We start from the raw sequence: 26,394 nt of genomic DNA, 5'->3' as shown, positions 1-26,394 counted from the left end.
TCCTCATTAACAAATTCTTTGCCCTTGTGGATCCAGGGAGAAACTGTTGTGCATTCCTCACACAGTGTCCTTTTTTATGATGCCACCAGAGGTAATTTGATCTCCCAATCTCTAAATTTGAGGTTCATACTGATAAATTTTATACTCATTACTTTTTAATGACATAACAGATGACCAGATAGTGATACTATTGTCCAAACATTTATTATTATATTTATATGCTGCCCATGTTCATTCTTAGGTAGTGTAGCTATAGCATATTTAAATTCACATAAATTAAATATATAGGAACCAGAATACAATAGGGTGGAAGTGGAATCCTTGTCCACTAACCACCTCAAGGATTGAACATTCCCATCCAGGTCAATTGGCAGAGCCAAGTTTGGAGCTCTTTTAGCAGGCCATGCAGCCAGGGGCAGATCTCACTTTGAGGAGCTCAGTGTTCCAGAGGGTAGGATCCATGGCAGAAAAGGCCCATCTCCTGGACATCGCCAGTTGGAATTCTTTGACCAATGAAGTCTACAGCATTAAATCAGCGGGTTCCATAGGGGTTAGGCAGTTCCTCAAGTAGCCAGGACCCATGCCATGAAGGGCTTTAAAGGTGATAACCAACAACTTGAAGTGGGACCTGGAAGTAAACTAGCAACCATGCAGCTCACATAACAGTGGTGCTATGCGGGCTACCCTAGGGGCCTCCTAGAACTGCCTTCTTGGCTGCATTCTGCACCCAATACTCTTCAAGTTAGCTCCATGTAGAGTGCATTGCAGTAGTCCAAACATGAGTTGACCAGGGTGTGAGTGACTGAGTGCAAGAAGTTACAAACCAAGAAAATACTAGAAGTTTTTAAGAAGAGACTGGACAGCCATTTGTTTGAAATGGTATAGGGTTTCCTGCCTGAGCAGGGGGTTGGACTAGATGACCTCCAAAGTCCATTCCAACCTCCTCCTCCTCCTCCTCCTCCTCCTCCTTATTATTATTATTATTATTATTATTATTATTATTATTATTATTATTATTATTATTATTATTATTATTGCAATTGGTGCAGAACATTAACTTATGCAAAGGCTCTCCTAGCCATGACTGCCACTTACTCTTTAACTAAGAATCTTGAGTCTAGGAGAATCCCCAAGTTGCACTTACAGGGAGTGCAGAATTATTAGGCAAGTTGTATTTTTGAGGATTAATTTTATTATTGAACAACAACCATGTTCTCAATGAACCCAAAAAACTCATTAATATCAAAGCTGAATATTTTTGGAAGTAGTTTTTAGTTTGTTTTTAGTTATAGCTATTTTAGGGGGATATCTGTGTGTGCAGGTGACTATTACTGTGCATAATTATTAGGCAACTTAACAAAAAACAAATATATACCCATTTCAATTATTTATTTTTACCAGTGAAACCAATATAACATCTCAACATTCACAAATATACATTTCTGACATTCAAAAACATAACAAAAACAAATCAGTGACCAATATAGCCACCTTTCTTTGCACGGACACTCAAAAGCCTGCCATCCATGGATTCTGTCAGTGTTTTGATCTGTTCACCATCAACATTGCTTGCAGCAGCAACCACAGCCTCCCAGACACTGTTCAGAGAGGTGTACTGTTTTCCCTCCTTGTAAATCTCACATTTGATGATGGACCACAGGTTCTCAATGGGGTTCAGATCAGGTGAACAAGGAGGCCATGTCATTAGATTGTCTTCTTTTATACCCTTTCTTGCCAGCCACGCTGTGGAGTACTTGGACGCGTGTGATGGAGCATTGTCCTGCATGAAAATCATGTTTTTCTTGAAGGATGCAGACTTCTTCCTGTACCACTGCTTGAAGAAGGTGTCTTCCAGAAACTGGCAGTAGGACTGGGAGTTGAGCTTGACTCCATCCTCAACCCGAAAAGGCCCCACAAGCTCATCTTTGATGATACCAGCCCAAACCAGTACTCCACCTCCACCTTGCTGGCGTCTGAGTCGGACTGGAGCTCTCTGCCCTTTACCAATCCAGCCACGGGCCCATCCATCTGGCCCATCAAGACTCACTCTCATTTCATCAGTCCATAAAACCTTAGAAAAATCAGTCTTGAGATATTTCCTGGCCCAGTCTTGACGTTTCAGCTTGTGTGTCTTGTTCAGTGGTGGTCGTCTTTCAGCCTTTCTTACCTTGGCCATGTCTCTGAGTATTGCACACCTTGTGCTTTTGGGCACTCCAGTGATGTTGCAGCTCTGAAATATGGCCAAACTGGTGGCAAGTGGCATCTTGGCAGCTGCACGCTTGACTTTTCTCAGTTCATGGGCAGTTATTTTGCGCCTTGGTTTCTCCACACGCTTCTTGCGACCCTGTTGACTATTTTGAATGAAACGCTTGATTGTTCGATGATCACGCTTCAGAAGCTTTGCAATTTTAAGAGTGCTGCATCCCTCTGCAAGATATCTCACTATTTTTGACTTTTCTGAGCCTGTCAAGTCCTTCTTTTGACCCATTTTGCCAAAGGAAAGGAAGTTGCCTAATAATTATGCACACCTGATACAGGGTGTTGATGTCATTAGACCACACCCCTTCTCATTACAGAGATGCACATCACCTAATATGCTTAATTGGTAGTAGGCTTTCGAGCCTATACAGCTTGGAGTAAGACAACATGCATAAAGAGGATGATGTGGTCAAAATACTCATTTGCCTAATAATTCTGCACTCCCTGTAGTGTTGGTCTGGGGCAGTGCAGCCCTATCCAGAAATAAAGTCCTGTATCCTGAAGCCTTTTTAATTAGATACATTGTTTATTGCTTTCTTTTTTCCTCTGATAATGAATTGTTGTGCCAAACTATTTCTCTTTTCCTATGATAAAGGCTGGTCATAGACTGTAGTAAAGATATTTGAATTCAGGATATGCAGGAAAATCTGCATCGTATTAAGGAATAATAATAAGAAACATGTAGTATGAAAATTCATCCAGTGACATTCTCTACAAAGTACATACAATAACATGTACATTAGGAGAAGAGCACACAAAACAGTGCAAATTTGTACTCAGTTTATAAGCAAAGTTAGAAATGATAGACAAACATGATGGAATAAAGCAAAGGCAGGAACAATGAGAATGTAAACAATCTTGATAGATTTGCTGAAGACAGATAGCTGAAGAAGGATTATTGATTATGTATTCTTTTTCTCCTTTGTTAATTAGCTTTTATTTACTTATCTTTTAGGATTGTGAAAGACCAGGCAGGTCCTGTTTAATTATACAGTGTAACTTAAGTTCACTAGCAAAAGCTGAATCCCGTAGCATAGATGTGCAAATGCTTTTGAATACAGAGATATTAAAGAAGGTGAGCATCGTTTCCTACACTATAATATTAAATTTTCTATACATAATTCACCTTGGAGTTGGATTTAAACTTGGATTATTGAACTTTATCCTCTCAGAAGTTTTTTGTTTGAGCAATCTCAGGGGCAGAAAAAAATGAAACAGAAAGATATAAACCATTATGTTTTCCATCTTTCAAGCTGCTCTTTAGTTTTAAAACAAGTGAGCAAGACAATCCCCAAAGTTAGATTTTGGATTGCAGTATAACTGTATCAATGTAAGTGATAGACTGAAATGTAAGTAATATATAATATATAAAATGTAAGTGATAGGCCCAAACTGATTCATAACACCTTTAAATGCTGATAGAATTGAGTATAATGTTCAGATTTTTTTCCTGATATTTTACCACTGTCAACATTGCATAGAATAAGGACTTCGCCTGCTATGCTAAGCTTGATTTGTGGTTCTTTCTGATGCCTTGCTTGAATGCTCAGTGTGTGTTGCACTGGAATGCTCAGATGTGATTAGTCAAAGTGTTAGGAATGTATTGTTGCCTAACACCAGCTATTTTCATTAAATTAATTGAGCTGCTTAATTATATGAGGTGTGTCAATGTACAGTTTGAAGTCACACAGTAACATAATTTTGTTGCCCTGATGTACATAAGAGAAGGAGGAAATTATAGTTCCATTTCTAAATTGTCAATGTTTTCCTTAAAAAGTGATGTATGATTTTGACTTTACTCCACCAGAAGTGTAATTTTACAATACATTAAGAATTACTTTAAAAGGTAATTGCCGGACCATTTGTATTAAAGCTCTTTTCAAGAAGGATTATAGTGGAAAAATATATATATTTAGACTTGTTATTCTGTACAATGTTAGGATTTATTTTAATCATAAAAATATTTAATTCAATGACCTATATAAACACTTTAGTAATTACATACAAATATCTGTTTCTAATTATAGTGCAGCCATAATTCAGGTTAAGATGTTCTCTGCTGATGATATTTGGCAGTATCTTACATTCTTCTAAATGTGAGAATACTGCCTTTAACTTTCACAACAAACTTTGGTCTATTTTAAAATGCCCATGATTAAGAGTCTTTCAGAACTGTATGTTTGAAAATGTTCCTCAGTTCTTCTTATTTTTCAATCTGTAGGATACCTCATCAGTGATTCAGTTTGTAACACGAGCAAAGGTGAGAGTAGACACAAGCAACCGGGCAATCGAAGTACCTAATGCGAATTCTGAACATGCAACAGTAAGTGGAAGAATCTGAAGAATTGTTTGGCTTAGTTTATTGCATTAATGGAATGCATTAAATGATCCAGCATTTAGTAAGGAATTTGTGGTCAGTCCAAAGAAACGGAAGGAGTGTGCCTTTCTTTCAATGTATTAGTATTACTATCGCTGTAACAAAATTCTCTTGTGTTTTTACTTGCTGTGATAAGTCTACAAGCAAATGATTGTCATTGGGATGCTTGCAGGCTAGTTCAGCTTCTAATTGTAGGTTTTGTTGAGTAATATGTACAATTTCTCAAGGTGAGGCTGAAACCTGCTTTAATCTAAGGCATATTTTGGGAAATACAGATTTATCTTTTACTGGAAGATCAATTCATATGAAAGTTCATTAATGCCAACAGTGTAATTCAGTGAAGATTTCTTTGGAAGTAAAACCAACTATAGTCAGTGTGGTTTGCTCCTTGGTAAGCACGTTAGGATTACAGTGTTAATAGTTTAATTAACTTAGTAAACTGTTAGCTGCAGAAATGGCTCAATTACTCGAATCATTTCTGGATAACCATTTCAAACAAATTTGGTAAAAAAAAAATATGGGTTTATTCAGGGTTGCTTATAATGTAATTTACCCTGTTATCCCTCATTCCAGATCTTGGTTTAATAAGAATGGTATTCAGGCTATGGTAATTTGAGTTTATAGAAAACTTAGTTCTATAATGATTTTCTTTTAAATGCTTTTTTTCTTTTATTGAACAAGAAATATGAAAAGCTTTTGAGGATAAAAAGTAAAATTACTCATTAGTGAAATGGACAGTGCTCCAGCAAGTAGCAATGAGAAGGATGATAATCTCTTCTACCATATTTTTCTCACTCTTCAGATAAATCTAGCACCAGTGCCAAAGGTATAATCTTTTTAGAGTCAAGACCTGGCCTGGACATGAACCAGTGTAATAGCTAAAGAAGCATCTAGCAGCATGGACACCTAGAAAAAAAATACTTTGGCAGCTTATCCAGTGTTCCTTTTGGCAGTGATTCTCTCCCCCCACCACCTCTTTATTTGATTCCCACCCTAATTGGCTCCCTGTCTCAGAATTAGAAATCAAGATCTCAATTGAAAAGCAGCAGACTGCAGGTAAAGGTATGAACTTGCCAGAATTACTGAAAATACATCCTGATTATCTGTTGGCCCTCCATATTTATCACCATTAATAACTCTCTATTGCTTCCAAAGAGCGGCTTCAATTCTATTAACCCTATTATACAATAAAAGCAATAAGCAAAACTCAGCTATTTATTGCCCAATTAGCTTATTATTCTGTGCTGAATTTTTATACCATGAGCTTTCAGATTTGTTCTATTCAGATGATATTTTAGCCCATAAACAAGCAGGTTTTAAGGCAGGATATTCCACCCTGAATCAGTGTGCAATTTTATTTTATTTTTTAAAAAAGTTTTATTAATTTTTAAGAATTACAATCTTTAGAGCTTAGTAAACAGCATGTTGTCTGGGTTCAGATATTTAACATTAACTTCTTCAGTATAAGTCTATTCAGTACTGCACAATCCAGTATTTTCCCCCTGATCCTCCTTTCTTCCCCATATTTTTTCCATTTTCCCCTCATTACACAATTACAATTCTTGGTACTGTTGATGTATACAGAGTTAGATCTTTGTTATACCGTATTTTCCGGCGTATAAGACGACTGGGCGTATAAGACGACCCCCGACTTTTGAGAGGATTTTCAAGATTTTTCGTCTTATATGCCAGAAAATACTTACATGCCAGTTGCCAAGTGTCCGACACAAGCCCGATTCAGACCCGTCTGATGCAGATGGTGCAAAGCCCTGCCGGTTCCCGCCCGACGCCGGATGGCTCCGCCAGTGCCGCCTCGAGAGGGAAGGGCGTGAGGCGCCTGCCACAGCTCCCTGAAGACTCCTTAGCAGCCGGGGAGCGCGTGCATGCGTAGGACTGCCCTGCCGGCTCCCACCTGATGCCAGACGGCTCCGCCGGTGCCGCCTCGAGAGGGAAGGGCGTGAGGTGCCTGCCACGGCTCCCCGAGCAATCCTTAGCAGTCGGGGAGCATGCACGTGTGCAGGACTGCCCTGCCGGCTCCTGCCCGATGCCGGACAGCTCCGCCGGTGCCGCCTCGAGAGGGAAGGGCGTGAGGCGCCTGTGACGGCTCCCCGAGTACTCCTTAGCAGCCGGGGAGCACGCGCGTGCGCAGGACTGCCCTGCCGGCTCCTGCCTGACGTCAGCCTGCCCTGCTTCCTCCACAGTGAGAGGGGAGGGCGTGCCTTCCTGGGCTCGTCGACTTGCAGCCAAGCCGGAGCCGAAAGGGGCTTTTCCTTCCACCCACCCTTTGGAACAAACGCAAGAGCTCCTGGGGTCTGGCGTTTGCAAGGGGGAGGGGAAGGGGCTTAGAGGCTCTTGGGGGTGGGAAGGGAGAGTCACGTTGGAGGGGGGACTGGACTGGACTAAGGAGGCTTGAAGAACGGGGGCGCTCGATTGATTTATGTACTATTTTCCGGCATATAAGACGACTGGGCGTATAAGACGACCCCCCAACTTTTGAGAAGATTTTCATGGGTTAAAAAGTCATCTTATACGCCAGAAAATACGGTATTTTACTAATGTTATACAAATAACAATAATATCAATTCATTAATCAATATCCTGTTTTTCATGCTCTTGTTAAGGTTTCATTTCCCATCAGTATTTAAAGTATCTTTGTCAGTTATGATTTTCTCAATGTTAATTACATTTATATAGCTAAAAGTTTTATTCATATCAATCCACTTATTTTCATATTTCCCATATCAAAAGAAGAAAAATGCTATTTTAATTCTAAATCATATCTTTCATTATAAAAATCTAAATATATCTAAGGGTCATCCATTCTTTTTACCATATTCAAACAAGTACTTAAACATAAGATGCCCCTTTAATAGGTCAAATCTTCTATTTTTAAAAAATCTAACTCGCTTTCTTTGCCAAATAGGTTTCCAGGCCAAGGCAATTAAATCATCCAGTAATTTTCTTTCTATTTTTATGAAAGTTACTTGCCATGAGGAAGACAATTTAGGTAGGGTATTTTTGAGGGGAAATTCCATCCATTTATGTTCCTTAAGCAGTTCCCATCTTCCTTCTCCCTCAATTTCTCCCCTCATCTTTTGTCTCCCAAATTGTAACATTTCCACTGACAGTTCTATGTTCCATTCCCCAAAATTGTCTTCCTTGTCATCAGGTGCATCTTGCAAGCTTAAAGGGTAAAGGGACTTTTGCATTTTCATTGTTGTGGGTAGGTCTTCCAATATTTCATTTGTGTATGGTAGTTTATATTTCCCTTTTTTCATCTCTTCCGTTTCTAGGTCCATTTCCTCTGCTTCATCTTCTGATCTCTGGTTTATTTGTTCATACTTTGTAGTCGTTATCTGGGAACTTTCTAGTTGTAGATTTAATTTGGAGATTTGCTCATTTATATTATCTAAATTATTTTTAGTCTTGTGGTTTCCTTTTATGGTTTCTTTGCATGCAACAATTGTTTGGTGAATTAGTTTAGTGTAAAGTATATTTCCTTTCAGAAGGTATTTTTTTTTTCTTGAGCCATCATTCCTGGAGATCCTCTAATATAACCAGTTCCAATAAGAGTAAAACAAAGTTTCATGTAGCTTTCTGGTCTCTATATGCAGCCTTTATAATCTAATAGATTTTAGAATACATATCCATTCCCAAAAGCAATATTTTATAGTGATCCTTTGTCTCAGGCATCCAAAAATGGTCAGTCAGACAAGATTATAATCTACAATGTTCAAAGTGTTCAACCTCCCTGAAAACAGCTCAAAAATCTCTCCCAGACAGATGTAATCGAAGGTCAGGTTTTTCTTTCTCTTCCACTAGTTCTTGAGATTAAAAGTCCAGGCTCAGTGGGTGTTTATAATCCAGCAAGATCAGGTTGATAAGTATGCCAAAATATTTTCCTTTATTGCCAGCTGTTCTCCTTTAGGCTAGGAATCACCAAGCAGGCAGGCAGCTAGTTATAGTGTTATACTCAGATCCACCACTAGATGTCATTCAAAATGCATGTTTTAAAATGCATTTAAAACAAAGGATTGATTTCTTATGTTTCACCTCAATGTTTTTTTTCTTTTTTCTTTTCAAAAAGAAAATTTTAACAATTATCTCAGTTCTCTAATTTCAAAACTGTAGCTTTGTTATTTCCACTTCAATATTGTATATTTCTGCTCCCCATAAAAATTAAAATGCTGCTTCTGCTCACATTTGGAGAGTCTTACCTTCTTGGAAACCTTTCACAGGAAGTCCAGTTGTAAAATAGTAAAGAAAGGATCAATATTCTCACCCAGTTCCAAATATGGTGTTTATGATGTGTTAACTGGTACAGCCAGTCTTTCTTGTTTTGATGGCTTTCCTCAGATCGAACGGAAAGACCGCCATATCTCTGTGATCAGTGAGACACCCCTCCTTCTTCATCGCCTCTTTGAGGCAACTTAGGTCCTTTTTAGGGCCCCCAACAGGGTGAAATTGGTTGTGGAAGGCAAAGCCCTGCCTTCCTGCGTCCGTCTCACCACAACACAAAACCAGAATAGACAACTAGCAGAATAGCAGCAAGAATAACCCATCACTTTGGTATGCTGCACTCCATGGCTACTTTTATGAGCTATCTTTAATTGACTTCCAGTGTTGTCTTCCATAGTCCCATTGAATTTTTGAGGAAGGTCCTTAGTGACCTACTGACTTCGTAAAGCACCAGGCACCCACACATCCCTTTATGTAGCATTGAGTCATTGACTTTCCTGTAGTTGATCCAGCTTGGTGCGTCTAGACATTGTGTTTTGGTGGACTGCCAAGTCTTATCCTTAATCTTCACACACTTGTGTAATCCCACCAATCAACTATTTTGAGTTGCCTTGATTTTAGCGTTTAAGCTCATTTTCAGGAGAAGGGGGTTATTTAATGCTGCTTTTCTTGATTGTGTAGCCAAGCATTTCCAGGATTACATTGATTGTGCGTGTGTGTTTGTGTGTGAAAGAGAGAGAGAAAGAAGACAGACACAGAATGTTGTTTGGCTAGTGGTACCTATGCATGCTCAATCGCTTTTTTAAAAAATGCAAATTATTTTCTATTTCTGTTTCAGAAGCTTTTAGATGATTAGTTTGCCTTTAAATGTTTAAATTCTTGAAATATTGCTTGATTTCAGTGCAGTTTAAAGTTAGAATGACATTTGAAACATGAAGCTCAAAAACTAAAAGCAATGCTAACAATACAACGTAATCACAGCAGCTTTTAAAGAAAAATAGGAGAAAAGGGGAGTGCTATTTTAGAAATAGGCTGCTTTGGACAGAAATATAGCACAGTGATAGAGCATGGATTAATCTTTTGCCTGCCTGCTGCTTTTTTGTCTTGCCTTTTTCTCTTGGTAGACTTAGCAAGTGTCAGCATGTAGCTGCTCTTGACTAATCTTGAAAGTTAAGCAGAACTGCCCTTGGTTAGTCCTTAAATAGGGGCTTCCAAATCCTCAAAGTGATTAGTTAGAAACTGAGAATTGCTAAACAGCTTTAAATTCTTATTAATTATTTAATAATTTAAATCATTAAATTTAAAAATTTAATAACTATAATTACTTGTTAATTATTATGGTTGACTCAAGGCATTTCTATTTTTGTTTATGGGGACAAAAAATATGTTGAACTCCTTAAAGGAACAATGGCTAATTGATAGCTACACTTTATTTTTATTGCTTAAAAATGGACGGAAGACAACTGGAATTTTATTATGCATGTACCGTAGGCAGTATTGTATAATGCTAAGTCCTAACTGTGGCATTTCTCCTTACTCTCCTGTCAGCATTGGTCATTTGCAAAGTTTGGCACATTCAGGAAGTGCTTTTTAAATGTTAATGAGGTTAAAAGAAGCTGGCATTCTTTGATTGTTGTGCAATGTTAGAAGGATTATGTGGGAAAACCTCTGTGTGCATAACTGGCATCATCGTATTATGTATCAAACATTTTCATTAGAATTGTATAACACAACTTCATTGCTTCCTACTATTGGCTGGCACATAACTCCTAAATGCATTATTTGGATGTGCTTTCAGTAGTACATTATTCCAAACCAGAGTGGCTGGAATCACAGATTAAAATAATTTGGCCACTATTTTGATTGAATCCTAGCCACAGTTTCAATTATGGTGGATGAAACAAGGAATTAGAATGGTTTCCAAAGATTTGCCAGCCTTAAATGTCATTAGATACGTTTGTTCTTCAGAATGATCAGAATTTTATCACACATTCTTAAGTCTATTAACATGTGAGCAAATGAGAAACCTTGGATGTCACAGAAGGTCCATGCAATGTTGAAGGTGAGAAACAGATTTCAAATCAGGTGATGCAGCAGCACTTAGAACAGGAAGAGATGATTTGAGGCGTGCTATAAAATCTGCAAAGGGACGTGGTGGCTCAGTGGGTTTGGCGTCTAGTCATGCCGGCCACATGATCACGGAGACATCCTCAGACAAGCGCTGGCTCTTCAGCTTTGAAACGGAGATGAGCACCGGCCCCTAGAGTTGGATACAACTAGCATGCATGTACCTTTACCTTATAAAATCTGCAAAGCAGGCCTATAGTCAGAAAGTGCAGAATTTCTTTCAAGATCCTATGGACCCTAGACTTACGTGGCAAGGTATTCAGGTAATTACTGATCATAAGGCAGCTTCCCTGACATGTAAGGGTGACACAGACTCTCTAAACAAGCTAAATATGTTTTTTTGGATGGTTTGAGGCCACAAACATTCCAGCAAGGAAGGTTGTTCCCCTTCCTGATGAGCAAGTACTCAGGTTTGATACAATTGCTGTTCAGAAGATCCTGTGGAAAGTCAACAGTCGGAAAACTGCAGGTCCTGATAATATCCCTGGGTGAGTACTTAAGAAATGAGCTGACCAGATGTCTCACAGACGTCTTCAATCTCTTGTTGCGTCAGGCCGTGGTTCCATCAAGTTTTAAGACTGCAGTCATTATACCAGTGCCCCCCAAAACTAAAACAACATGCCTTAATGATTACTGTCCAGTTGCATTCACTTCCATTATGATAAGGTGTTTTGAGAGATTGGTAAAGGCCTACATGTTTTCATGCCTTCCCCCTACATTTGACTCATTACAGTTTGCCTATCAGAAGAACCGCTCTGTAGAAGATGCACTTTCCTATGTGCTTCATCTTAGCTTGGCACACCTGGAGGGGAAGAATACTCATGTGCAAATGCTGTTTGTTGATTTTAGTTGAGCATTCAACACAATCACCCCTCAGCATCTGGTGAATAAACTGGGCCTATTTTAATACTCCTTTATGTAATTGGATAGTTGATTTCCTTATTGATAGGCCCCAGTTTGTGCTAGTTGGAAAGAAAGTTTACAATTCCATCGCCTTGAGTACAGGTTCTCCACAGGGTTGTGTCCTGAGTCCGCTACTGTTCAACTTGATGACCCACGACTGCTGTGCCAAATCTGCTACAAATCATATTGTGAAGTATGCAGATGACACAGCAGTGGTGGGTCTTATCCGGGATGACAATGAAGACGTATATAGGGAAGAGGTGAAGGCTCTGGTGGACTGGTGCAATAAAAGTAACCTGGTTCTAAATGTTGATAAAACAAAGGAGATCATTGTAGATTTTAGAAAGAGCCAGCATAGTCATACTCCACTCAATATCAAGGATGCAGCTGTAGAGGTGGTCAACAGTATTAAGTATCTGGGGGTGCTGATAACTAACAATCTGAATTGGTCTCTCCACACATCATCCTTAGTGAAGTGTGCAAACCAGCATCTGCATTTCCTGCATTGCATGAGGAGAGCACATCTCTCCTTCTATCTTGGTCACTTTTTACAGAGGCAGGATTGAGAGCATTTTAACAAATTGCATCACTGTCTGGTTTGGTGGCAGCAGTGCCTCAGATAGAAAGTCCATACAGCGAATGATAAGGACAGCCAAGAAGATCATAGAAAGCTCACTCCCTGGTAGTCAGCATGCTGCTTATAAGTGCCTTGTGCTTAGAGCCCAAAGCATTGTTAGAAACCCCACACACCCACTTCAAGGTCTGTTTCTGTTGCTCTCCTCCAAGAAGAGGTTTGGAAGTATTTCTAGCAGGACTACCCAATTCTGTTTATAGCTTTTTTCCCTATGCCATCCATCTAGTAAACTCGCAAGATTCGTTTTTCTCACCATGCACATGTATACAAACCCAAACTAACTGTTGTTTCTCTGTGTCATATAATATATGTGGGTATATGCTTGCTTGCTTATTTATGTATGTATGTATGTAATGTATGTAATGTATGTATGTATGTATGTATGTATGTATGTGTGTGTGTATGTATGTCATATTTATGTAGTGTATATTGGAAGTGGTGGCCCTTTGAGAGCTGTATGCAGCGAAATTTCATTTTAATTTATGCCGATTAGTGTACATTTAAAGTGACAATAAAGTTATTATTCCATGCCATGCCATGCCATGCCATTCTATTCTATTCTATTCTATTCTATTCTATTCTATTCTATTCTATTCTATTCTATTCTATTCTATTCTATTCTATTCTATTCTATTCTATTCTATTCTATTCTATTCTATTCTATTCTATTCTATTCTATTATAAATGCCCAGGGTTGTTCAACTAATTAAATAATCAATACATTTGTCTGGACAGAAATGCTATGTAAGTAAATGCTATTTGGTTTGCATCAGTAAAGAGCAAAGAGATGTTCTCAAATCTTTGCAGTTTGTGGGAAATGTATTAATTATGCCCAATATATTCGATGATGGCAAAAAAAGGAAAAGGTATATTTCAGATTATGGAAGCATAGCCCTACTCTCAAGAAATGTCTCCAACAGTTCCACAACCATAAGCAACTCTCCTGTTTTGAATGTTTCAAATGTAGCATTCTGTGCTATCTCTTATTGTTGGCGTTGAACAATTATATTTTAGTTCTTTAGAAGCAATATAAATGCTGAAAATACTATTTAACAATACAGCTGGAATGTTAAAATTCTGAACATTAGAATTTGAATGAAAGAACAGATCCTCCTCTTCCTCGTTGTCATTGTGATTTCTGCAGTACCTAGAGAACATGGTAACTTGGCTATTTTCCATCCCAATGTAGTCATTAAAGAAGTGGCAGTGAGATCATTTTTCTGGTCACTGGAATTGACAGAGTTGGTGTTTGAGATTGTCAGTAGATCATATTCAAAAAGACAGGTCACTAGACATTATGTTGTTGTATCAGCCTACCAGCCCTGCATGCTAACTTCCCAAGAAAGGAAAGCTGCTGAGGCAAGCTGCTGTTTACTGCTGGGCAGGTTGCTTATAAACAGTTAATAGGCAACAGCTTAACTTAGATATAACAAAGATACCAAACTAAACCAGAGACCTTAGAAGCATCAATGTGGCTTAAGTCAAGTGCTCAAAATGTGAAAACTACTTTGGGGAGATTCTCTATTACGGTGTTCCAAATATGTTTTTTACAGTTATCTTGACAGGCAAAGACGTACAGGGTCTACTCTTACAATAGAGTCCCTTAAGCCCGTAAATGACATGAATTCCCACAAGAAGATTTTCAGGGATTGGATAACCATGGAAAAGAGTGTACTGTGTTCCTCAATCTTTTTCAGCCACTCAGTTGCATTCTAAAGTGGGTAAAGCAATGCATCCATCCATGTGGGATTATATTAAAATACATTTAAACTTAAGGCTTGGGATTTATAAATGAGTATATGGCATCAAAGGAAGTCTTCCTGCTCTCTAATGAACTTTGCCTCATGCTTTTTCCTCTTTATGGACATTACCTGTCTCATACACTGAAGCAAGTAGAAACAAAAGCCCATCAGGTCATAGAGTGACCTTAACTATAACAACTTTGTTCTCAGTGTTTACTCCAAAATGAAAACTGAAAAGGAATGTATTGTTAGAGCTTAACCTGATAAAATGATGGATAACATCTTGGTCTTGCTTAAGAAAAGTATTATATCACCATTTTATTTTATTTATTTATTTATTTATTTAATATTTGTTTATTTAATAATATTTATATACCGCCCTTCTCCCGAAGGACTCAGGGCGGTGAACAGGGCAAGAATAAAAATACAAAGTTACAAAAATTTAAAAAAGAATTAAATATCTGCCCACTATATTTACTTATTAAATTCATATCCTGTCTTTCCTCAAAGAACTCAAAGTGATAATGACCACTTTTTGTCTCCCTCTTTTTCCCCCTTTGCAATATGCTGAACATAGAAATAATGCCTGGCCCATTAATGAGTCTGAGTGTTGCAGCTAAGAGTTTACTTGAACTAGGATTTCCCGGCCCTAATCAGCCTTCCAGCTAGCACAGCAACATGGGTCTCCATTTTAATTGGTGTGTCTGCTCAAACAGATCTTGAAGCTGTCTGCTTATTGTCCAAAAAAGTGCTATTTTTCATTTTTGTAATCAGGAAGGGTAACATTACATTTATAGATTTAACATCTGCTAAAGTAAAGAATAGGGCAATGCCCCCAAATGATACAGAATAATGCAGTATGAGTCACTGCATTAATCTTTCATTGTAATGAAGAAATATATATTCACTAGTCTGGTGATTGTATTTGCTTTCTGCGGAGTACTAGCTGAAAACAAACATGTTAGATATTTTGTTTTGAAAATCATTTTGTAATTTCACTTCTTTGCAATATAAATGTTAGTTTTACAATTTATGCCATTTCCATATGTCTCTTGACTTCTCTGATTTGGTATGCTTTATGTTTGCTCATACTTCTGAAAAAAGGGAGAAGTCTTGTGGTTTGGCTCAAGAATTTTATTCTTTCTTCCTTCTTCACTCCCGGGGACCCCCCACAGAATGCTATAAAGAATTATGTATTCTACAGCATAAGGTATAAACTTATAAGTTATGAATTATTCATGCATAACAACTTTGAACCATTTTTCTTCCACTTCTTTTAGTTTGTTTCCTTGTATTTTGAATCTTCATCAAGATAGTTTTAACTCCCTGAATATAAATCTATTAACAAGATATTTTAGCCTCAGATTGTGGATTTTGAGATTGTAGTTTGAAATATAGTAGTGAGATCAAGCATGCTTAATTTAAATCTCATTGATAGTAGTAGATCTCCCTAGTTTGTTTCACTTTTTTCTATGTAATAGCACAATCTTTCTGTGCAAGATTATTTGGATGGCCCTGATTTTTCATTTTTCAGTTCTTGGGTCTTTCAGTATGTGGTCTTTCACTTCAGCTATGGAGTTAATGCCACAAACTAATTTAAGGAGCAGATTACAAGAGAACCTTGATTTCTGCTTAATACTTGTGTTGAATTGAATTTACCTAATATTTGATTTGCATAAATGATTTGGCCTTATCTCAAGCTAAAACATTCATTACCATCAAATAGTCAACATTTGTAGGTTTGGTGAGTTGCCAGAGGACTATTTATTCCAGCTGTTTTTTCTAAGGCAAAAAAAGTTTCTGCTTCTGCTTCTTCCTCCTCCATCCCTGGTATACTGTACCCATCCCCAGCCCAACCATGGAAAGCACCTCATGGCATTCTGGAAATAACTAAGTGATAATATGAGAGAAGGCAATAGAGATTTCTGCCTGCCAAACCAGAGGCATTTGCTCAGTCCAAGGAAGAATGAAATAAAATGATTTTGCACAGATGGCACAGACATTTGTAATAAGCCATCTCTTAAATTACTAGCCAATTGCTTCTCATCACCCTGACCATAATTAGGCCTTGCAAGATGGTGTAGAAGATATCCCATGCCCATACAAATTATAAACATCTCCTGGGATATTTATTTATATGATTTATGTTTAACTAGATAATCAATAAAAGGGACGCGGTGGCTCAGTGGGTTAGGACGCTGAGCTTGTCGATCGGAAGGTCGGCAGTTTGGCGGGTCGAATCCTGAGTGCCGCGTAACAGAGTGAGCGCCTGTTACTCGTCCCAGCTTCTGCCAACCTAGCAGTTCGAAAGCACGTAAAAATGCAAGTAGAAAAATAGGGACCACTACGGTGGGAAGGTAACAGCGTTCCGTGCGCCTTTGGCGTCTAGTCATGCCGGCCACATGACCACGGAGATGTCCTCGGACAAGCGCTGGCTCTTCGGCTTTGAAACGGAGATGAACACCGGCCCCTAGAGTCGGAAACGACTAGCACGCATGTGCGGGGGAACCTTTACCTTTACCTTACTAGATAATCAATTAAATAATTATTTATCTAGTAACAACTAGTAATAAATGCTTTAAATAAAATGCTTGAATATTTAAAGATATTTAGATTTAGTACATATTAAATAAAAATATTTTAACCAGATTTAGGCTTTAATGTTTATCCATTTAATTTAGAAAAAAATTAAGCAATTAACTGAATAGATTTGTATTATGAATGGTAATTAGGTCCTACTGAAATCATTATTAAATAAACTTGCTGAGTTTTCATGGAAATTAGGTGCACTTATTTGGTATTGATCCTACTCAATGAATTAACTTCTATTTCTTGGTAAAGACTGATCAATCAAATAGCAATGGAGATAGTAAAAATCTTCAGTGAATAGTGGCTGGAATTTTGTTTCCATGTATATAGCAAACAGATGAGTCTCTTTTCCAAAATAAGGCTATTTAAATCACTTTAACTATGAATGCACTACAAATCTGTTTGCTAGGTAGTTTTGTGAAAAACTGCACAAAACCTTTGCTTCTCCACCTTCATAGGCAATTAAATAAACCTTTATTGTCAAAGTACAACATGTGTACATTGAGATTAGCTGAGCCTCCCCCCGTGCTCTCTCCCCCCAACACACAGTGACAACAAACCCTCCATCCCACCACACTATGTGAACCAACTACACCACACACCGGCCTCCCAAGTCAATTCTGCATAAGATTATGTCCCATTTAAAAGCCTAACAGCCCACGGATAAAAGCTATTTTTCAGCCTGTTGGTACGGCTGGCTATATTCCTATATCTCCTACCGGATGGTAGGAGAGTAAAGAGATACCGTCCAGGGTGTGAGTCATCCCTGAGAATCTTCCTCACTCTTCCAAGGCAACGAGCCCTGGCGATTTCATCCAGTGGTGTCAGGGAACAGCCCACAATGTCTTGTGCTGTGCTCACTACCCTCTGTAATACTTTCCTATCCGCGGCTGTCAGACCAGCATACCAAACCACAATACCATACGAGAGGATGCTCTCTATAGTAGACCGGTAAAAGAGGGTCATTAGCTGTTGTTCTACCCTGTTCTTCCGCAAGACCCTAAGAAAGTGAAGCCTCTGTTGGGCCTTTCTAGCCACCTGAGTTGTGTTAACTTTCCAGGTCAGATCTTCACAGAGGTAGACTCCCAGAAATTTAAAGGAGGAAACTCTCTCTACACAGTTCTCCCCGATGTAAAGTGGGGCAGGTTCCTTTCTCTGGAAGTCTAACACCATCTCTTTCGTCTTGCCGATGTTTAGGTGCAAGTTGTTGTTACTACACCATATGGATAGTTTTTGTACCTCCACCCTATATGCTGTCTCATCCCCACCACAGTTGTATCATCTGTGAACTTGATTATCGCAGTGGATGGGTCAGATGATACACAATCATAAGTGTATAAAGAGTACAGGTAGGGGCTAAGCACACAGCCCTGTGGCGTGCCGGTGCAAAGCTTCAGGGGGGTGGACAAAGCAGACCCGACCCTCACTGTTTGTAACCGATCCCTAAGAAAGTCTTGAATCCAATCGCAGATGGCGGGGGAGAATTTCAAGTCAGTCAGCTTCTCGATGAGAATGCTTGGCAAAATGGTGTTGAAAGCCGAGCTGTAGTCAACAAAAAGCATCCTGACGTAACTTCCAGGCTTCTTGAGATGACTTGCTACAGAGTGTAAAGCAGTAGCTATGGCATTGTCTGTCGACCTATTTCCCCTGTAGGCAAATTGATGTTTATCAAAGTCCAGTGGGAGGCATGTCCTAAGATTTTGGAGAACCAATCTTTCGAAGCATTTCATGACTACAGACGTTAATGCAATAGGTCTATAGTCATTCAGGCACTCAACTGCAGTTTTCTTGGGGACCGGGACAATGGTAGCTGCTTTCAAGCACAATGGTACACATGCCGTTTGCAAGGAGATGTTAAAAATCCTTGTCAGGACCCCTGCTAATTGATCAGCACAATTCCTGACCACTATCCCCAGCACCCCATCTGGGCCTGCGGCTTTGCTGGGATTCACAGCCTTCAATACAGCTCTCACTTGGTGTTCACACATGGTGAGTGGCTGAGAGTCAGAAGGCCAGCCAGCAAAGGCTACGGGGTCTGGTCTTTTAACCTCGTAGTGGACCCAGATTGTTGGGGGCAATTAAGCTGACTTTGTAATAATGCCGCTTGGGGTGTGTGTGAAAAAGCCCTAATAAGCAGGCATATACATAGAATGAAGGCTACTGCTAAGTTTGTAAGCCGCCCTGAGTCTTCGGAGAAGGGCGGGATATAAATGGAATTAAAATAAATAAATAAATAAATAATAAATAAATAAATATTCAGCTCCTCAGCCAACGAGGCATCAGTGTTTGCCATGCTCCTCGTGCTGCCCTTATAGTTGGTTAAGTGCTGCAGTCCCTGCCATACTTGCTTCAGATCGTTGTTCGCTAAATGGTTCTCCATCTTTTGTTTGTATTGTTGTTTTGCCATCCTAATGCCTCTTCTGAGATTTGCCCTTCCCTCTCTGTATCTGTCCCTGTCCCCCGCCTTAAAGGCAGAATCCCGGGCTCTCAGGAGTGTTCGTATCTCTGCAGTCATCCAGGGTTTACAGTTCCCGTAAACTCTAATGCACTTATTTATTTATTTATTTATTTTATTACATTTATATACCGCCCTTTCCCGAAGGACTCAGGGCGGTTTACAGGGTGATTGAAAACAAAAATACAATAGTTAAAAACAATTTAAAAAATTATATCCGTCCCTGAACAAATAAAACCCCAGTTAAAATTAAAATTAAAATTAAAATTCTCAGCCTGGGCCAGAGAGCTCAAAGAGCCAGGTCTTCAGGTCCCGGCGGAATGAACGGAGGTCGGGGGCAGTCCTAAGCTCCACTGGCAGCTGGTTCCAAAGGGTAGGCGCACCCACTGAAAAGGCCCTATCCCTGGGTGTCATCCGCCGGCAATCTCTTACCGGTGGCACCCTGAGAAGACCCTCCCTGTGGGAGCACACTGGACGAAGGGAGCTTGATGCCGACAGCAGGTGTTCCCTCAGATATCCCGGACCCAAGCCATTTAGGGCTTTATAGGTCATCACCAGCACCTTGAATCTCACCCGGAGGGCAACCGGGAGCCAATGCAGCTCGCGGAGTAGGTGTTACATGGGAGTATCGGGAAACCCCCATCACAACTCGCGCGGCCGCATTCTGCACCAGCTGAAGCCTCCGAGTGGTCCTCAAGGGCAGCCCCATGTAGAGAGTGTTGCAGTAGTCTAAACGGGAGGTCACGAGCGTGTCAGTGACTGTGCGTAGGGCATCTCGGTCCAGATAGGGTCGCAACTGGCGCACCAGGCGAACCTGGGCAAAAGCCCCCCTGGTCACGGCTCTTATATGGTCTTCAAAATTGAGTCATGAATCCAGGAGGACGCCCAAGTTGCGAGCCCTATCAACGGGGGTAACACCTCACCCCCCATCGTTAGAGGTGGAATAGTCTGGTTAACCCGAGATGCCGATATGCACAGCCACTCAGTCTTGGCAGGATTGAGATGAAGCCTGTTTCTCCCCATCCAGACCTGGACCACCTCCAGGCAACGGGACATCACGGCGAGGGCATCGCTGGGTTGGTTCGGGGTGGAAAGAAAGAAAGATTGTTACACTATCAATGCATGTTCTAATTACCAAATTGTGCTATGAATTTATTTCTTAATTAATTCCTGGCTGATGAGGGAAAAGCCCTATATGCTACTTGGAATTGAACATTTATTATGAGGTAAAGTGTAAACACCAAATCTGTAATAAAGGTGGGCACAGCAGCACCTGCATTTTCTGCGTTGCATGAGAAAAGCACATCTTCCTTCCCCTGTTCTGACCACTTTTACAGGGGGACAATCGAGAGCCTCCTGTCATACAGCATCACAGTCTGGTTTGGAAGCATCGCTGCTTCAGACAGGAAGGCGGTGCAGAGAGTGGTGAGGATGGCCGAAAAGATCATTGGCAGTTCCCTCCCTCCCATCCAGGACATAGCACAGAAGCGTTGCTTGAGCAGGGTCCATAAGATTGTCTGGGACACTACACATCCTCTTCACGACCTGTTTTCCTTGTTACCTTCTGGGAGGAGGCTTCGTGGTATCTGTAGCAAAACATCCAGATTCAGCCATAGTTTCATTTCATACAGCATTAACCTTGTGAACTCTTAAGCTTCCTCCTTCCGTTATATATTGAAGTTGGACAGTATTTAATATTTATTTGTTATGAAATGTAGGAGTGTGGGTCTATACATACCTTGTATATAGTATGGTTAGGTGTGTGTCATGTATGTGTTTCACTTTGAAAGCGGACAACTAAATTTCATTTTCGATGTGTGCCATTGTGCCCACATTAAAAAAGATGACAATAAAGGTTATCTTATCTTATCAGTGTGGTAATTTTTTTTAAAATATATAATGCTGGAATTCTAATTGCATTATTTAAGGTATCCAATCTTGTGCTGTTTGCTTGGCATTCCACAGCAAATCTGGTTCTGTTCTTAGCAGCTTGGTCATAGGTTCAGAATATATATTGTAAATGAGTTTATAATTGATTCCACATTTCTATAATGATTTTTACTTATGTTCATATAGTCACTTTTCTTCTATATCACCCTTGGAAATCTGTCAAATCTATGGTAGCACTAAGCTCACTTCGTATGGATTGCCATAATGTGATGATACTTTTCAAAATATCAAACACTAAAGCATTAAAAGATTGAATGTTACATGAGTGAAGATACAGGCAGCACAAAAGCATGGCATCTGGCAGGCACATTTCTTTTTCCACAACACTGTTGCCAGTACCTTGAAAGATGAATTACTTCCTGTTTTCACAATGTTCACTGGACATCTTGCTAAGGGCAGTATGGTAGATCAAAATCTTTTTCCAGTTTGGTTTTTCTCCATAGATCTGAAAGGTCACATATGTGCAGTGCATGTGTCTCTCTGTCTGTGACTTACGGAGCCTCCCCTCTTCCCTATAACCCAGCTAATTAGCTATTAATTGCACAGCAGGAAAAATACCACTGTTCTGGCATTGCTAATACATCATTAGATTTGAAGGGAAGATATTTAACCTATTCCAGTAATCCAAGTAGCTGTGGGATGCTCTTTATTGGAATCTCCAGGATCTATTAGAGTATGCATGATATGAGTATTATCAACTAGGAAATTACATTTAGTGTGCCCTAGACAGTGGTCTTTTTCTGTTGTGGTCCCCATGCTATAAAATCCTCTCTCTCCTGAGATAAGCTTGGTCTTATATCATCTGAGCTTCCAAAAATCTCTTAAGTCTTGGTTACACCAGCAAGCCTGGGACCCTCAGGGGACAAAAAAACTTTTGAAGTGGCTGTTATCATTAACAACTCTTCATCTGCTGTTTATTTTTTCTTGCTGTTTTTAGAGTCTTTTTGTGGTTTAATTTTTTTATAATTAATCATGGTAATAGTTTTAGGTATTTATTGTTTGTATAGCTTTATTTTATGGCACTGAGAGTTGCTTGTTTGCTGAGATGGGTAGCTATATAATTAAATAAATAAATAGATAAAACTTTGTTTCTAATTTATAAAAAAATTCCATTATTTTGGCTTAGACCGTTTTTCCTGACATCATCATCATCATCATCATCATGTTGGAAGGGACCTTGGAGGTTATCTAGTCCAACCCCCTGCTCAGGCAGGAAACCCTATACCATTTCAGACAAATGTCCAGTCTCTTCTTAAAAACTTCCAGTGTTGGAGCATTCACCACTTCTGGAGGCAGGTTGTTCCACTGATTAATTGTTCTAACTGTCAGGAAGTTTCTCCTTAGTTCTAGGTTGCTTCTCTCCTTGACTAGTTTCCATCCATTGCTTCTTGTCCTGCTTTCAGGTGCTCTGGAGAATAGCTTGACTCCCTCTTCTTTGTGGCAACCCCATAGATATTGGAAGACTGCTATCATGTCACCCCTCACCCTTCTCTTCATTAAACTAGACATACCCAATTCCAGCAACCGTTCCTTATATGTTTTAGCCTTCAGTCCCCTGATCATCTTTGTTGCTCTTCTCTGTACTCTTTCTATCTAGAGTCTCAACATCTTTTTTATATCGTGACCAAAACTGAATGCACTATTCCAAGTGTGGCCTTGTAAAGTGGTATTAAATACTTCACGTGATCTTGATTCTGTCCATCTGTTAAGGCACCCTAGCACTGTGTTGGCTTTTTTGGCAGCTGCAGCACACTGCTGGCTCATATTTAAGCGATTGTCCACTAGACTCCAAGATCCCTCTCACAGTTGTTACTATTGAACAAGGTACCAACTATACTATGCCTGTGCATTTGATTTTTCTTGCCTAAATGTAAAACCTTACTTTTTCACCATTGAATTTGAGCTTGAGTGACAGGTTGATCTCCTTTCCTCTCTTGTTTTCAAAGCAAGATGAATTTGATATCTACAAATATTGTAGACATAGTCTGCAGACTGAGCAGGATAGAACCTGATTAAGCTAGGAAGTAGTTCCAAACTTTGCTAAATTTAAAATAGACCCATTGAAATTAATCTATCTTATTGTTGCATTCTGATGATGACAGATACTGAATGGAGCTTCACTTCTGGGTGGAAAACAACAGAATAGAATCATCAAGCATGAAGCATGCTATCTTAGTTGTACTTTTGATTTCATACTTTAAATATACTTTTGAAAGTAGCCAGATGTTGTAATTGTAGTTTGACATTATTATCTTGCTTTTAGAATTATTGCCAGAGGATCTAATGAAGCATATATGTCATGGGGAGTACTGAAGACTAACTGTATGGTTTTCCCCACCCTCTATTTACTTTGTAGGTGGTCTTTGAGGCCTTGCACAATCTGGAGCCTCGTGGTTATGTGGTCGGATGGATCATCGCTATCAGTTTACTGGTGGGAATTCTCATCTTCCTGTTATTGGCTGTAGTGCTATGGAAGGTAAGCTGTCTGTCAGACACAACATAGACAAAAGGATTAGCCATGGCCTTGGCTTAAAGTGCTTTTTGGTCTTTTAGGCTCTTTAGCATCCATTAATTGCAAAGAATAAACTGTCTTATACCCCAGGATCATTAAACTTCAGAACAAAAGGTTGTGTTTTCATTTTCTTTGCTGGGAAATTGAAGGATTGTTAAAATTATGTCAGAACCTTGAAAGAGGAACATGTTATGGCAGATTCCACATAAACTGATTTTTTATGGCTGGCATTGTAGAAAGTGTCTGTTCATGTAACATCTAAGCTCGTGACAGAGCCATTGCTTTACTATTGCATCAGTGAACTTGTATGGTTGTGAAAAATAATTGAGAACTGACTAGAGGGAAGAGGGTGTTCCTAACAGTCTGAACAGAAGCTAGTTAAAATGAAGTTGTTTCTCTTCAATGAAGTGAACCAGAAAGTGCTGCTTAAGCCATCACAGATCAGAAAACACCAAGCACAGCATGATTTTTTGGTGGTCTGGGGCCAAGTCAAGGACACTGTTGTGTACTTCTGCCCTCGAGAAATAGTCATTGGCCCATATATATTTTGAGACAAGATGACTGTGCAGTTCATAAATAAAATCAACACCATTTATATGCCTCCTCATATCTGAAACCATCCTTACTTCCACCGTATCCATTCCCAAATCATGAATCATGTTTTATTCTTTAAAGTTACCTTTTCCCCCCAGAATCTTAACTTCAATCACTACTACTGTCAACGCTGCTAACATTGGATGTTCTTGCTTTGACAACATATGGAGATGCAGCCTTTTTCTTTCCTATGCTTTATTCTTAGAATTACATGATACTGGGGGAGGAGGAGGAATGTGCTGGGAGTTAGTTAGACATAACAATATTGTAAAAGTGTATGAACTCAGGGGCTTTTGAAATAAGAGATGATAAGAGATGGCGGGCTAGAGAACAGGAAGGAAAACCTGCAATTCAAACTAATTGGAGAATGTGATATATGACTGCTAATTAGAGGAGGGAATTGTATTTGATACTATGTGCTGAGGGGAGGAGAATTCAGATTTTGGCTTCGACCATGTATGTGCTGAAGCTAGGCTACTTGAATAAAGATTCTTTAAGGTAAACAATGCTTTGAAGTTCTCTGAAGAGTTTCATTTGTCGGAACCATGACAACTACTTTCTGTGTTCTTGTCTTCCTTACCACCCCTTCTCTCTTCCTTCTATGTTGTTCTGCAGTTCAGTTCAATTCAATCTTTCTGTATAACCAATCCCCTTCAACATGCTCTTTTTGTATTGGACGTTCAGTTTTGTATTAATTTATCTTTGATTCTGTTTCCTTGAGTTTTAACCCATCCACACTGCATTCAACCTACTTTTATCTTTCTTGCCATAACCCAGCCATTACTTTCATTTAAAAATATGCTCCAAAGCATTTCCTCATACAGAAAAGTCTGCTTCTTTCAACTAACAGTACTGTAGATCTAACCAGCTGAAGAACAATCTCCAAATTTCTCAGTTAAAGTCAGGTAGGTACTGTTATCAGCAGGGTGGGGCAGGATAAATGACATAACATGCTTATGATGTAATAATTCCACTTTTGTACAAGCTTCATGATAATCACATATGCTTAACTCAGGAGCAGGGCTTGCATTGCTATAACATCTCTTGTTTCATATTTCTGACAAAGTCATCAAGTTCTGCAGATCCTTCTGAATGGCACTGCATAATAATATAATTCAGTAAGCTCTGGTAACAGAAGGTAGGCATACACAATTTTTTATATTTTGCTTATTTATGGAGGTAAGTTGCTGCCTTTGATGAGGGTAAAGTAGTCCCTTACCTAAATAGACAGACAGAGAAAAACAATACTGCTGTTGACAACACAGCTGGAATGTTTAAATAGACTGGTAGTATTTCCAGATGAGGTTAAGATTCTTTTGCTGATCAGAATCTCAACCAAGTTTTTTGCTTGGTGCAAACTCCTAATAATGATGCCACTTCAGGAAACTAGGAATTAGAAGGTGGCTGCACATACCACCTAAATTTTATGGTTCTGGTCTATTTCATAGCAGTGATATTTTTTTGTCCTTAAGTCTAAAAAATATGCCTTGTTATTCCATTGAATAGATAAATTTGTACAAATAAATCACAAGAGGCTGTAATTTAATTATCGTACGGTTTAGAGTCCAGTAGCATTTCAGTTTTCTTCTTAATAATACAGCTTGAATACATGAAAGTCTTTTTGCCCAAATTAAACAAATCATGCATTTCACATGCATTGCTTAGAAAAGCGTCAGCCCTAAATACACAGGATTTGCTTAGGAAAATGATCAAAGCACTCTTCCTATAAATACCCCACATTTTTATGTTTAGAAAATTCTTTAAACTTTGTGGAAGATCAGCCAATTTAAAAATGAACATGAGAGTAAGGATTCACTATAAATGTTTTCTAACTTATCATATTTCCCCCTCTCCCTAGCCTCATGTTATTTTACATTCTTGGGAAATGGGAATTGATCTGCATTTATTCTGCCAGTGATTTTTGTATAGCCTGTTTTTAAGGATTAAAAAAAACAAACTATTTCTTTATCTGGCTTGCAACTTTAGAGAAGAAAGTTAGGTATTGTTTCCTAT

The 26,394-nt window shown here is 39.2% G+C and overlaps 1 protein-coding gene across 1 annotated transcript in view; it reads left to right on the top strand.

Annotated features, from left to right (window-relative positions):
- ITGA9 (integrin subunit alpha 9) overlaps positions 1–26,394 on the top strand; it is a gene marked incomplete at its 3' end in the record, with an annotated part of 248,178 nt that overhangs the window by 205,301 nt on the left and 16,483 nt on the right. Inside the window, exons 25-27 of the mRNA XM_081345406.1 lie at positions 3,215–3,334; positions 4,481–4,582; positions 23,632–23,751. Of these exons, the coding sequence (XP_081201532.1) occupies positions 3,215–3,334; positions 4,481–4,582; positions 23,632–23,751 (342 nt within the window). The remainder of the gene's footprint in view (positions 1–3,214; positions 3,335–4,480; positions 4,583–23,631; positions 23,752–26,394) is intronic.

Source organism: Vipera berus (genome assembly GCF_964194415.1).
Source record: "Vipera berus genome assembly, chromosome: Z".
Lineage (NCBI taxonomy): Eukaryota > Metazoa > Chordata > Lepidosauria > Squamata > Viperidae > Vipera > Vipera berus.
This window is presented reverse-complemented; position numbering and strand designations above follow the sequence as displayed.